At 41.6% G+C, this 14,434-nt stretch overlaps 1 protein-coding gene across 2 annotated transcripts in view; it reads right to left on the bottom strand.

Annotated features, from left to right (window-relative positions):
* LOC144645084 (GREB1-like protein) overlaps positions 1-14,434 on the bottom strand; it is a 35,741-nt gene that overhangs the window by 11,572 nt on the left and 9,735 nt on the right. For both annotated transcript variants that reach the window (XM_078504547.1, XM_078504548.1), the window contains 10 exons: positions 12,584-12,832; positions 11,686-12,039; positions 9,128-9,238; positions 8,652-8,849; positions 5,134-6,627; positions 4,132-4,294; positions 2,789-3,043; positions 2,026-2,132; positions 1,451-1,574; positions 409-920 (listed from right to left, as the gene is read on the bottom strand). In XM_078504547.1, coding sequence (XP_078360673.1) covers positions 409-920; positions 1,451-1,574; positions 2,026-2,132; positions 2,789-3,043; positions 4,132-4,294; positions 5,134-6,627; positions 8,652-8,849; positions 9,128-9,238; positions 11,686-12,039; positions 12,584-12,832 — 3,567 coding nt within the window. The remainder of the gene's footprint in view (positions 1-408; positions 921-1,450; positions 1,575-2,025; positions 2,133-2,788; positions 3,044-4,131; positions 4,295-5,133; positions 6,628-8,651; positions 8,850-9,127; positions 9,239-11,685; positions 12,040-12,583; positions 12,833-14,434) is intronic.

Genomic DNA, 14,434 nt, shown 5'->3' with positions numbered 1-14,434 from the left:
GCGAAATTTATAAGCCAATTACCAAGCGTAGCAATGCAAAACCAAAGCAAACGCAATTAACTTTCGACACTCAAGTGAAAACCGCTCTAAACTTGATAATTGAAAGCTATTAACAGGCTGCTCCCGTAAGCGAACGCGACCACCAACTGGTTATTTCCTTTGTTTTTAGGCTCTCGTAAGCGACCAGTCAAAGTTTCTGATTCGCATTAGTCAACACATATTTACAATTTAAAGACGCAGCTATCAGGGCTCGAGACTAACTTTTTAACTCACTGGTTTATTGGCTAGTGACATGTCAGATTTTACCAGAAAGTAATTTTTCACACGTCAGATATATTGATTTTTATCAAGAACGGTTGGTCGGTCTTGAGCCCTGGCTACATAGGTTGAAATCACAAAAGAACTTACCTGTGATATCAGGGCTTATCACAACTCCACTTGCGCTGCGCAGAGTAATCACAGCTTGTCGATTGGAGGCGTCCTGTTGGGGACCTGGGACTTGCTTGGGCTTAGGCTCCGTCCATTCCCTGTAGTACAAGGACTGGTGACGAGGATTTGACGTCACGACAGGCGGGCGTCCTAGCCCCACCCACCGGGTCTGGGGAGTTGTAGGCAGAAGTAGATGCTTGGGGTAGCCGTAAAAATCTGATTGGAAAGCCTTGAAGACAGAGCGCGAGACCAGAATCACCGGCAGTGGATAGTTTGTAGAGTAATGGCTTGTTCTGCAGACTGTGCCACTACTTGTGGTAGAGTCATCTTTGGCTTCTCCGCTCGCAGGTCCGTTAGACTCGCTGCCCTCGACGCCTCTCGATCCAGTTCCAGATCCGATGTAACAAGCGATTGCGCTGAATTCCAGCTCAAGAGATGAACGATACACAAAGCCTCTGTCTATCAGTCTCAAGTCAATGTACTTCAAGGACCTAATGACGAAAGTAACAATGACAATATGAGTGAACTTACATGAAAACACAAATGCAAGTAGGCGATAGTTTTTGAGATCATTTTTCAAATGGCTTTTGAAAAAAAAAACTGCGTTGTGTACGCTCAGTTTAAAATTCCTACAACACGTGCAGATTTGACACTTCATAAAACAAACTGGGTGACCAAAGTTGTTCTTTTCTCCTCTCTCCCTCTTTAATGTTGTTTTAGAGGGCTGCAATATCACTGGCGGCAAAGGACACAGACGATCCAGTGAACCAATAAAAACGCGAAACAAATACATGTACACGGCACAAAGCGCGGGAAAACTGTTTGAGAGAGTCACGATTGGTGCTGGTTTTATTTCTGATTGGTCGAAAAAGTGGCGGGAGTATTTTAAACAAATCACTAAACGCAATAGTGCAAAACCAAAGCCAATGCGAATTACTTTCGACACTCAAGTGAGAAACACTCTGTCTATTAGGCAGCGTGGCTCAACGTTCGTTTCAAATAGTTACGTCCATCTTCTTACCTCGGAAAAGTATCCCCTGGCCTTTCCCTACCGCTAACGATGATAATACATGGCAGATCGTGAAGATCTTCAAAGCACTTTGGACTCCACCTTTCAGAAGACTTACTCTTGGTTTTTGTTGGAACTGAAATGGTAAAATAACCTAGATGTAAGAGGACAATAAAATGGGAGGCGCGGTGACCTAATGGTTAGCGTGTCAGTCTCTCGATCGAGCGGTACGGGTTCCTGCCATGGCCGGGGTACTGTGTTGTGTTCTTGGGCAAGACACTTTACTCTCACAGTGCCCATCTCGATCCAGGTGTATAAACGGGCACCGACAAAATAATGCTGGGGGGGGGGGGGGGGGGGAGGAAACCCTGCGATGGACTAGCATCCCATTCAGGGGGGAGTAGAAATATTCCTAGCCGCTTAACGCTACAGAACCGGGTATATGCTCCAGTAGTATGATACTGTATGTGCCGCATGGCTCGAGACTTCCCTAAAGAGAACAACAAACAAATCACTTTTGCCATTCTCAGATGAATACATTTCTTACTAGTAGAAAGACGGAAAATATTTACGCTCTGCACACTAACCTCTTTGGTCCCTCCACACTCTAAGTCGCTTCAAGAAATAATCCTCAATCTCCAGTTCACTTAAACCATTGTCGTGAATGATGGCAAATCTAAACTGGAATCCAAGCCTGTATTGAAAAAAATCCATAAGGTTGACTTTTAGTGGATCAGGAAAAAAAGAAAAAGAAAAAAAAGAGCTCGATTAACAAAGTCCAGAAGAGTTGACTACCAGTTGGAGGAAAACTTTTGTTATGAAACTTGTTTTAGTGCGAAAGTTCCTTCTTCTACCCAAAAAATATATTTCCTGAAGTGCTAACAACTTTAATATGTCACTTTTTACACTCTGAAAATGCACCTAAACTTTGCCGTACGCAAAATCTCTTCAAAATATATCCCAACAATTTATGAAATGCAAATTTCCCTCCAATCAGCCTTCCACCTCCCATCACCAAACATAGGCATATCATAAACACAATTTTCAACAAAAGTTATCTGAGTTTCATCATAGAGCGAATTTCAATTGAGTGTCGTAAAACCAAAAGTAATGACTGGCCAATCACAAAGGACGCAGGCAAATCAGTGAACCGATCAAAACTCGAACCAAATACATGTAGCCGGCACTAGGCACGGGAAAACGTGCGCGAATGAGCCACGTTAGGTTATAGTTTTACTCCTGATTTGTTGAGAAAGAAGCGCGACCAATCACTAATCGGAGTAATGCAAAACAAAAGCAAACGCGAATAACTTTTGAGACGACAGTGAAAACCACTCTATATACACTAACCTGTCACGGGTGTTTTTCAGGCTCTCAAATGCCAGATTGGCAAGTTCCACAGACGGGATACGAATGACTAGCATAGCACCGCTTCCATCCGCGTTATGGACAGGAGACTCGATAATCTCTCTCATGATCTGTATTGTCTTTAGTGTGCAGTGAGGCTCGGCAGGTTTGATCCCAGCTGACCACATGATAGCAGCACAGTAATGTCGAATGAGCAGGTAGCACCTCAGCACGCTCAGATTCACGTCGTCTGTGGTTCTGTGAATAGGAGGACAAACAGACTTGGTGACAAACTTATACTAATTTGCTAAAATTGGTAACAACTGCGTAGCATCTTGTCTTGAAGGCAGTGTTGCCGAAACGTCGGTAAACATCTACCGAAATTTCGGTATGTTATTTTATCAACTAACTTATTCTCTCGAGTATAAGTTACATGTTATCTGAGTAGCGATCTTGTGCATAAGTGGATTAGTCAAGCATAGACATTTCCTTGAAAGATAGTCACAAATTTCAGCCATTGCAGCGCGAACACTCGAAACTAGACTGTTCACCGCCAGCTATTTTCTCGTATTTTTTCTTCGATGGTTGAAGGCAGGAAAAGAATAACGAAAGAACTGGACATCGCAAAACGGGAGGGGCGAGGGGAATTTTTTCTGCGCTTTCTTAAGAAGAAGCTGAAAAAAAGGAAGAAAACTTACCGTTCACGGTTCGAGTATCCGCGCTGTCATATATATTTTGAATTGTAAGGCATCATTTATTAAATTTGTAATCTTGAATGATTTGGATGAGCGAAGACAACTTTGTGTTTCTTAAATGAGGAAGGTGCTAATGAGTCAATAGACCATCCTCCATCTGCCTCGTACCCAGACGCCTCTCTCTTGTGTTTGTGTTCTCGCTTCGCTTTGTTCTCGCTTTGTTGCAGAAAATCGAGGCGCCTGAGGAGGAGGCTGATCCTCCATCCTAGTCTTCCTTGAGTCTACTCTCACTTGGTCACTCAAAAACACAACTAATAATTCATAATCCAGTCTAGACCGTACTGTACGATTACCAAATGACGTAAAAAAATAAGACAATACGCGAATCACAGCACAATAGCTAACCAACAATAGTTGCTGCAATACCAAGATAAATACCCGATTTGTTGTGCACTCTCCGTATGTCTATTTGTGTCTCTCTATTGCCTTATTGATTTTCAACCGTGCAGTGATATAAAAATAGCCTCCTGATATTGTACTTGGCAAAATGCCTTGTAAATTCACAGTTGTCACGGCCCACTTCAACAACAGTGAAAGAAAGGACGTATACAAAACGTGTTTTTTATTCCTTATATTAGTGATCTTGGTTACCTGCTTGTCCTCAAGGCCATCTTCTCAAATGCATCGTCCTGTCTGACCAATGGAAACTGGTGTGTCCATTTGATGGACTCGCAGTATTCCTTCATTCCAAAATATGTGCCTTCGTTGGTCTCCAGATTATGAAAATTCTCCACCACGCTTATAGATACTCCATCTGCTTTGAAAAAAAAAAAAAATGGCAACCACAAATTGTAAATAACAATTTTTCAAACTGTGTAAGAGATTTTTGAAATTGATCCTGTTGGGTCTCAATTAATTTACCTTGAAATCAAGTTTGTGAAATGACAAATTCCCAAAAGGTGTTTGGTTCTTGTTAGGAGAGAAATGTTTTGGTTATTATTACCTAAAAAATTAGAGTCAAACAGGGAATCAAAATTCCTGTGAAAACGATGCCATTTGGCGCTTTCGCTTGCAATGTTTTGTAAACAGTTCATGTATCAACAATGGAAATACCTTCAGCCCATTAAACACAGTTCCTGTTAATGACGTTATAAGTTAATTCCCTTACTCTCATCATGCAGTGGTTCTAACTTAGCTAAATCTGTGGACGAGCCCCTAGCGTGTGCCGATTCTAATAAAGCTATGGAGCAGCATGTTCATGTGGTACTGTTGATACAGTCTAGTAAGTAGCCTGCGAATACAGCCGCCTCTCATTTGCTCCCGCTACGAAGTTCGCAGGCTATCTAGTAAGTTGAACAACGTGGTTCTAACTTTTACGTCTGTGGATGAAGCACTTGCGTGTGACTATTTAAATGAAAGCTATTAAGCTAAACTTTTAATGTGGTACTGTTTATTATATTGTACAAGGTGGTTCTAAGTCTGTGGATGAAACCCTAATGTGTGACCATTCAAATGAAAGCTAATGAGCAGTATTTTCATTGTTTTGTAATATTTTGCAAAATAAAATTTGAGATTTTTGTTGTTGCAATTTTGAACTTGGAAACCTTGGGAGTGAATGCAAAGGCTTATTTATTAAATCAACTGCATACTGACCTGTCTCGGTTCGCACATCAGACCAGTACACTTCATTATTAGGATCAATGAAGGAGCAGTTGGTCTGAAATAGGTAAGGTGTTGCTGTCACAAACAGGGCAATCACATTACGAGCCTCTAAAAACTCTTTGTAGTACGGAAGATCAAGAACTCCCTGTGGACTGGCAAAGAACTGCGCCTGATCAAAAACCACCACAAACAGGACCTTGGGTTGACTCTGTACTTGTTCCAAAAGCTTTAACAACTCTTCTTGGGTCTCGTCCATCCCACTGTGTTTGATGACGTACTTTGCAGCCGTTTTGCACAATCCTGCCTTGTCAGGACATTCTAAGTCAAGCTCTGCCAGGAGTCCACACTTGCAAAGCCTTTGAGTGGTCTGGTTAAAAAGTGTTGTCAAAGGCGGCACAATGATTGCTGTGGACACTGCTGTGAAACTGTTTAGGTCGAGAGAGGTGATGTTCTCTCCAATGGCACACACTTGGGCAAGAAGTTGCTTTGCCATCAAATGCTGGCTAGCAAACAAAGTTTGTTTCTGATGAGGGTAACTGGAAGCTGCAGCACGAGGTTCCAATCTTGCAGCTTCGTCTGTCATCACCTTCGTTCTTGCAAAGCCATTGAATGGAACAAAAACAAGCTGTCCCTGACCCATTGCTTCCTCAAAGTTACTGATCATCTGTTCTAGGGCGTCACTTGAAAGCTTAAAAAGCTGCTCAAGTCTGCTGAGATTGTCAGCAATCCGTGCCCCAACTGGATGACCTATCATGGCCTCGGAGAGATACTTAGCCTGAAGGACGCTTGTGATTAACAAGCAAAACTCAGGTGATTTCTTCTGTGATGTGGCTAAGACAAAAATAAAGTCAGGTACTGGCACCTTGGGAAACTTGGATTGATTGTGTCTGTGAATTTCTAAGACAAACTTCAAAGCTCTGAAAATGGCGTTATCCAGTGAAACGGGAGAAGACACAATTTTGACTCGTCCCTTCGAGTTTGCCGCAGTGAGACTGGCAAGCACAGGAAGCTGTACATGTGTTACTGCATTGCTCTGAGCGAGCAGGTGAGACTGTTGTTGAACGGACGCCGTCAACTCCAGCCTGGCATCTTGCAGTAACGATTCCACGTCTTCCCGACTAATACGATCGTCATCCACGAACTGCGACAGATACTGAACCATCAAAAGCACTGCCATCTGAGTCGTAAGACATGGGACATTGCCATAAAATGACCTGTCAGCTGACGATGCTGGCGCTGTGCTGTACACACCCGAAATGTTGCCGAACTGGTTGCGGTCTGAGACAAGGGGAGGGTCAAAGCATCCGACAAGAAGGTCACTGATTATAATGTCTTCCACGCTACAGGGTATTTTTGGTATGGAGTGCTGGCATAACAGGAGTACAGGACGAACGCCACATGCTGTGGTAAGCCAGGGATCTGACGGCAACTCACTTGCATCAGATCCTGGAGCAGATCTTGCAGTGTCACTGGAATGACCATCATCTGAAAGGCAGTTTACACAAGCTATAAGTGCGGGGAAATCCTAAAAGCGACTTAGACGCGCACTCGGAAACTAGAGATTCCATAAACTCAAGAAAAGACACTTTGCACATTTTGGACGTAATCACTAAAACTACTAGCCTGTTTTGCAGCCGGACATGACACAAAATCCTCGACATAGTATACCCGCAGTTTAGACTGTCTGCGACCCAAGCTATGAAACTACTTCAGGGAAGTCAGTCCTTTCAAAACTTGTAAATAAGCGATTTTTTGTTTACATTGCATATACCAACATAAAGCATTCCTTAGGCATTCAACGGAAGAAGGTTTTAGTATTGAAGCAGGAATTGTTCCTATTCAGATAACTGAAAATACACTAGCCAGGGAAACAAATATGTGGATAAGTAACAATTTGTACTTTAAGCTGTTTCACCAATATGATTTTCGACGTTTAAAAAATCTCAATTCGAAATCCTCCGTTAGTAAACGTTTGGCATTTTAATTTTCAGATCCATCATTTGACCGGACGTTTAATTTTGTCTGAAATTCAACAAACATAGATTTTCGAGTTTAAAAAGTTTGTGATTATGCAGGGTTGAACATACAGTCAACTCTTGCTAAGACGGACACCTTCGGGACCGGCCGCAGCTGTCCGTCTTAGAGAGGTGTCCGCCTTGTAGAGAGTCGAGGTAACATGACACCAGTAATTCTGAGACAATAAAGCTAAACCTTTGCACAATGCAACAAACCTTTGCTAACTGCAACAAGACTAAAATAATAAAAGGAACGTATCTGCTTGTTAAAGCAAAACTTGAGAGCTTCTACAAACTGTAATACTGTAAGTAAAAAACGACCTCTTAAGTGTCCATACAAGTAAACAGAGAAGTAATCCGTTAAAGCATCATTGTTTTTGGTTAGTAAGCTTGGTATACACGTGTCCTTAGGGTGCTGACTAACTTTGCTGTAGGTCGATACGAAGTTTGGAAGTATTTTCACTAATAAAACATGATAAAAAGCACTTTCTTAAGTGTCCGTTAATGATTTCAAAGTGTCCGTTGTCCGTCGTAGAGAGGTGTCCGTCTTATAGGGAGTTTGGTTACAGTAAAATGACTGAAAAACGGCAGGGACCATCACCAGGTGTCCGTCTTATGGAGGTGTCCGTCTTATGGAGGTGTCCGTCTTATAGAGGTGTCCGTTAAGAGAGAGTTGACTGTATAACAAAACGGCCATCACTGCTGTTATTGTGCTTTAGGAAGGTTATGAGAAGAGTAGATGTAGGGATTGGCGTGCGGTTGGGATGAAAACTTTGGCTATTGCAGGGCTCGAGATTAACTTTTTTGCTAGTTAGCCTATTGGCTAGTGACAGCTTTGATTTCACTAGCCAAAACAAATTTTCTACTAGCCAGAATTCGCAAGCTAACTTAGGTTTGGGCAGAGGCACTTTGCTGTCTTCACTGGCTCTGTTATCATTATCTTTAAGCCTGGTTTTCACTAGCGTCGCAAGCACAAGCGCAAGGATAACAGCTCTAATTTCTCCGTGAAAACGGCTTCGACTCAAGCAAAAGCACAAGCGCATTGCATTTGGATGCTTGTGCTTGTGCTAGCGGCAAGCACAAGCACAAGGATCAAAATTTGTCCTTTTTGCGTGATCGCGCTTGTGCTTGCGCTTGTGCTTGCGTCGCTAGTGAAAACCAGGCTTAAGGGTTATAGTTTAGGTTACTTTTTGGTAATTTCAGCTTTTCCACAGTCTTTGATAATTTTATACGTGACGACAGTGTACTTGTGAGTTCTGTTCTTTTGGAGTCGTTTTTGGCTAATGAAAGTCCAAAACCTACTGGCCAAAACTGCATTTCTAGTAGCCTTTGGCTAGTTGGCTACCGTTAGTCTCGAGCCCTGTATGTATAAAGGTGACAGTTATAAGGTGGTGGCCCTAAATGGAGGTTGATCTGTGTAAGTTTGGTTTTACATTAGTCTTTACAAAAGAAATGTAATCTAACGGAAATTATGGATGCTGTTTCTTTTCTTACCACTTTCTATTGGTGACTCACTGCCAGCAGATTCCCAGCGCCTTCTCTTTATGGACAGTCCCGGATGGTAGGTTTGCTCAGGAGTGTTCTGATTGGTGGATTGCATTAACAGCACACCTTCATCTCTTGGTGATACCATGCTCTGTCCTTGTATAGCGGACGAATGAGACTGCTGCAGAGACAGCAGGTGAAGGGGAGCTAAAAAAAGAACAAGAGGAAAGTAAACTTCCATCGTAATTCAAAAGGAAAAAGCAACTACAGGGCCACTTTTGAAGCAGTGTTTCTGGTGGCTCGTTTGGCTCGGCAGTGGAAGTCATCGGTGTGCAGATTTAGTGGCTCATGTGGCTCGGCAGTGAATTATTCGGTGTGTAGATTTAGCGGCTCGTTTGGCTCGGCATTGACCACCGAGCAACCAACTATCACTCAGTTTCAGAAAATAAAAATTGGAGAGCTGTATGTTGTTTTAGTTTTAGTACCTGATGTCACACTGGTTCTAGACATCTCACTGGTTATCTCAGTGTTGGCAGTTGAGTAAGGTACAGGAATGTATGGTCCAGTTAGTGGAAAGGTTCTTTTTCTTCCTTCAACTGCCATCACAAATAAAAAAACAAACATTACATAAATAAAGCATAACATATATGGGTAACAGGTCAAAATTAGCTTTAGTTCATTTTTTTCAACCTATTTATTTCTTTTTAATTTAGTTTGTTTTAACCTAGTTTATTTTTTATAGAGCAGGTTTCAATTGAGTGTCGTAAAACCAAAACCAAAGTAATTACTCCGGCCAATCACAAAGGACACAGACAAACCAGGGAACCAATCAAAACCCCAAGCAAATACATGTAGCCGGCACGAAGGGCGGGAAAACGTGCGCGCGCGAGTCACGATTGGTTTTGGTTTTAGTTCTGATTGGCTGAGAAAGTGGCGCGAGATTTTTAAGCCAATCACTAAGCGTAGCAATGCAAAACCAAAGCAAATGCAATTTACTTTCGACACTCAAGTGAAAACCGCTCTACTAAGTTAATAAGTAGAAAATTAAAATAAAAACACCCCCCTCCCTCGCTTTCTCTGAACTCCCCTCCACCATCCTTACTTACCCTCTCTTACCATCTGCTATTATCCCCCCCCCCCAGTAGTATCATCTAATTCTTCCCCAGAGCTCTCTCTTCTCTCGTTCTGGGGGTGGGGAGAGAGAGACCCTGGTATCGAGGTTGTCCCTAACTCTAATAATAACCCTAAATTTTACCTAGGTAAAAAAATAACTGGAATTTAAGTTTGACCTGTAACATAAGCACAATAGTAGGTCAGCTTTACTTGTAGCTTTTTGGCATGTACTGTTATTCATCAAACCATTATTGTTAAGTTTTCCTAATGTGATTAACGTACCTTATTGTTACTTATTTTCGCGGGAACTTAATTTCGCGAAAATGGAACGGGCATATTTCGCGGGACTTAATTTTCGCAATTTGGCCAAAAATCCCTAATAAGCATAAAAAATACAATAGAAAACGTTTGAAATAAATTTTCGCGGGTCTTTAATTTCGCGATTTTTTGAAGATCGCGAAAATCGCGAAAATTAAGTCCCGCGAAAATAAGTAACAATAAGGTACGTATCAATACCTCTATACTATCACTAATATCAAAATAGTAGTAGGGGCTTTAAAATAGGAAAACACTTTTTTGTCCTTTAAGAGCTAAAACCAAATATAATACTGATATAATATCAATGTAATATCACTATAAGTTGCAACGGAAAGATGTGACGCATTTGATTCTTAAATTGCTGCACCTTTTAGTAAACCTTTGAAGTTTTAGACCCAAATAATAATTGCGTTTTACACTGCTGACAACCCGTATTGCAACAATGACCAATGCACCGTGAAGAAACAAACAAACAAAAGCGAAATGCATCAATCGTAGCCCAAGGATCTGACCAATAGAACATATTGCAGTACAGTGGAATTCTGATTTTTTGAGCCCTGGATAATTTCTAGAAAGGAAAAGGAGAAGCCACGAGCCAAGCGGCCCACACTGCCGGAGCTTAATTATCCCAGTTTCCGTAGCATTAAGCGGCTAGGAATATTTCTACTCCCCCCTGAATGGGATGCTAGTCCATTGCAGGGTTCCCCCCCAGCATTATGTCACCGGTACCCATTTATACACCTGGGTGGAGAGAGGCACTATGAGAGTAAAGTGTCTTGCCCAAGAACACAACACAAGTGACCCTGGCCAGGGCTCGAACTCGGACCGCTCGATTCGGAGTCCGGCGCACTAACCATTAGGCCACAGCGCCTCCCATATAATTTCTAGAACCTCCCAATAACTTGAACTAAAAGTTGTTTCCCTTCCCTCAGTCAAACACTGTGATTTAAATCCCCAGTTTCTCAAACTTTCTGATTAATTGGAGGTTCGAGAAATCTGGATTTCAAAGTAAACTTCTCTGTTTCCAAGAACATCTGTTCAGACAATTGACAGCAATGTGGAAGGGATGTATTAACCTCTCCAGAAAAGAGTTGCTTGCTTCCTTCAATGCAAAACCATTAGTTGGATTTTTAACTTCAGAGTACGCATGCTAACTCACCAATTAGTTTGTACCTTTACATGTACATGTGATTTGTGACGAGCACAGTGGTCAAATGGTTAGTGCGCCAGACTCGGGATTGAGTGATTTGGGTTTGAGCTGTGGCTGGGGTCATTGAGTTGTGTTCTTAGGCAAGACACTTTACCCTCACAGAGCTTCTCTTCACCCAGGTGTATGAATTAAATGCTGAGAGGTAACATTGTGATGGACTAGCATCCCATACAAGGGGAGTACAGTAAGAGATACCTGCGCCGTAAAAACTAAAATCTTAATTTAAGATGTTTTGTCTTACCTCAGCACCAGAACAATAGCTGACGCAATTTGTCAGCTATTGTCCTGGTGCTGAGGTAAAACAGAATTTAGTTGTTACGGAGTGCAGTTGCCTGTCACTACTGAAACTGGAGGTAAGGCACCACCCTGACCCCCTAGGCTTAAAATCCAGACTCAACCTACCTTTCCATGGGATAGCTGGTCCTTTGCGCACCCTTCCACCAGGTTCACTGACGATGTAGTACTTCAAGTGCTTCTGTTTCTTGGGCTGCGTGGCAAGCTTTAGATTAATGTGACTTGAAAACTCTGTAAAGTATCTGAATCCCTTGGCGCCACAGCCAATGCAGTTCCCACTGAATCCAAGCATGGTTACGTTGTTCTTCTCATCTGGCAGGAACCGCCTGTCCACCTCTGCCACCAACATCATTCCTGGCAGCATGGGAGATTTAGCACCGACAAGAACAAACCCTTCGGAAACTTGCACCGATTTACCACCGAGATGAGTCAGTCTTAGCTCTCCACCAGCCTGGCACAAACCTGAAATGTTTATGCCATATTAGGTTTTAACTTGAAATTAAGATGTATTTTAAGGGAATTTTTTAAATTGCAATTATGAAATGTAGCTTCAAACAGCAATAAAGCAACATTAAATGGATGCTTGGCTATGCAATGCATGAATGGGAGGTATATGTGCAACAAAATTGCAAAACTTAATTCCTTACAAAAATAAAAGTTATAGCCTACTGACCTGACTTTTTAACAGGAAGTCAGGATGCCCACACAGTGTGCTGGACTCTGGAAGGAGTGATCCAGGTTTGAACCCTGGCTGGGGTCTCTGGGTTGTGTTCTTGGGCAAGACACTTTAGTTTACAATTGCAAGGCCTCTCTCCATCCAGGTGAATAAATGGGAACCGTCAAATCAAAAACTGGCAGGGGGGGGGGGCAATATTTCTATTCCCAGGGGGAAATAGAAATATTTTTTTGCTTCATTCTACAACTGGACTCTTTCGCTGTATGGGTCACTGTCTTAAATGCGGATTTAATGTTACTTCTTCTTGTTACACTTTATGTGTACATGTACCTGGTGTTGTACAGACTGGTCCTGTCTGCACAGGCCTGCTATGCATCCCTGTTGTCCTGACTGCTGGCTCACTCATGGTAGGATGCACATCAGCTGGGTGTACCACATAGGCAGAGCTTCTTGTTCCATTGTGAGACTCTTCATCGTCACTGCCGACTCTTGCATCACTTGGCATGTCTCCCCGGACAGTCTGACTCACTGACATGGAAGGTGTGTGTGATTGCAGCAGCTGCATCAGTCGAGGGGAGTCTGTAAAGTGGATTAAACATGTTCCTGATTATCAACTTGACAGATGTTGGGGTGGAGGCATTGTATTGCATCAGGTGGGGATTTGAATGGTACTAAATGCAATGCACAGTTGATTGCTTTGAAAAAAACAGAATTCCTTTAGATACAGTAGAATCTCAATTTCTCATACCTTCGGTTTCTCAAAAGTCTTAATTTCTCAAACCAATTTTCATTTCCCTTGGATAGTACTTTTCTGTAATTTAACCCCGATTTCTCGAACCTCCTGATTTCTCGAAGCAATTTTCATTTCCCATAGAGGTTGAAAAAGGTGTAGTTCCAGAAAATATCCATGCCCACCCCACAGAAGGTCATTGGAAATTCCAAGGGGGTGGGGGTCTCAAAAGCCAAACTTGTTCAAGGAAAGTATGGGAATTAACTCGAATTTCCAGAGGGGTGGGGGATTCAAAACAAAAAGCCTTCCATGGAAGGGGTATGGATATTTTCTGGAACAACACAATTGGAATTCTACTGTAGAAATTTTCTTTATTAATCATTATGCATTTCTTCCTACAGTAGTTCTGGGAGCTTGAATGGAACATCAAGTCAATATGCCCATGGTGACATTTTTCTTTATTCTTGTATTTATATGGGGGAGGTACATGTAGAGGCATTTTGAACATCATTTGCTCAATATCAAGACAACATGCCTGTGTTGATGATTTCCTATCTTCTCACCACCTGTCTGGTTAACAATGTACCGGTATTTATATTGCAAAGAGAATTTAGATGTTGATCACTCTTGGTAATCAAAACTTTTGTTGTTCATTTTTACCGCAAATAGCACACAGTAACAATGAGGATTTGAAGAATCAAAAGTTTTAAATCTAACAGATTATAAAATCCCCCTGAAGTAGTTTTGTTAGTGCAATATTTGGACTCCCTCTCCCACCCCCATATACATATGAAGCGTATCTGTAGGCGAACACATATATATCGAGCACCTACATTTAGTTTGTACACTATGCACGTGATAACAAAAATACCTTCCAACTGACATTTCCTGATGAAAAATTGCCCATTTCTCAAAGAGAGGTTGCTTTTAATTAGTTTTGTTACGGTTACTGGAGTTGCATGACAAAGTATGTAGTGAAAATGATGCAACAACCTCAAGCTAAAATTTGCAATTGTAGAAAGACCTGTTGTTCCAATGGCCCAAATAATATCACATGAACTTTCAGTTTTAAGAATTTAACAAAGCAAAAAAGGATCAAAATAACAGATCTGAGCCATGAAAAAGGTAATTTGAACGTTAATCCATTAGTGAGACAGAGAGCAATATTATGGCTCAAGTGTTGTCAATAATATTAGTTAATATATTGGCTAGACAGACACAGCGATTCATGCAATCTAGATTGTTCACAAAAAAGTATGTTGCATGTAGATTTGACCATGTGTATATTTTAGTGTTTATCTAGAAAATTCTTAGTATTAATAAATAATAGTGGCTCAGAGTACATCACACACCAACTCAATTCACACCCTGAAAACAACTTTTAAATTGAACAAGCTAACAAAAAGTTATGACGTTTTTCAGAGGCAAAAACAAAATCCACTAATTCACGA

Source organism: Oculina patagonica, chromosome 3 (assembly GCF_052425735.1).
Source record: "Oculina patagonica isolate OP01 chromosome 3, crgOcupat, whole genome shotgun sequence".
In the NCBI taxonomy this organism is placed as follows: Eukaryota; Metazoa; Cnidaria; class Anthozoa; order Scleractinia; family Oculinidae; genus Oculina; species Oculina patagonica.
Note: the sequence above shows the minus strand (reverse complement) of the source record. Positions and strands in the feature narration are given on the sequence as shown.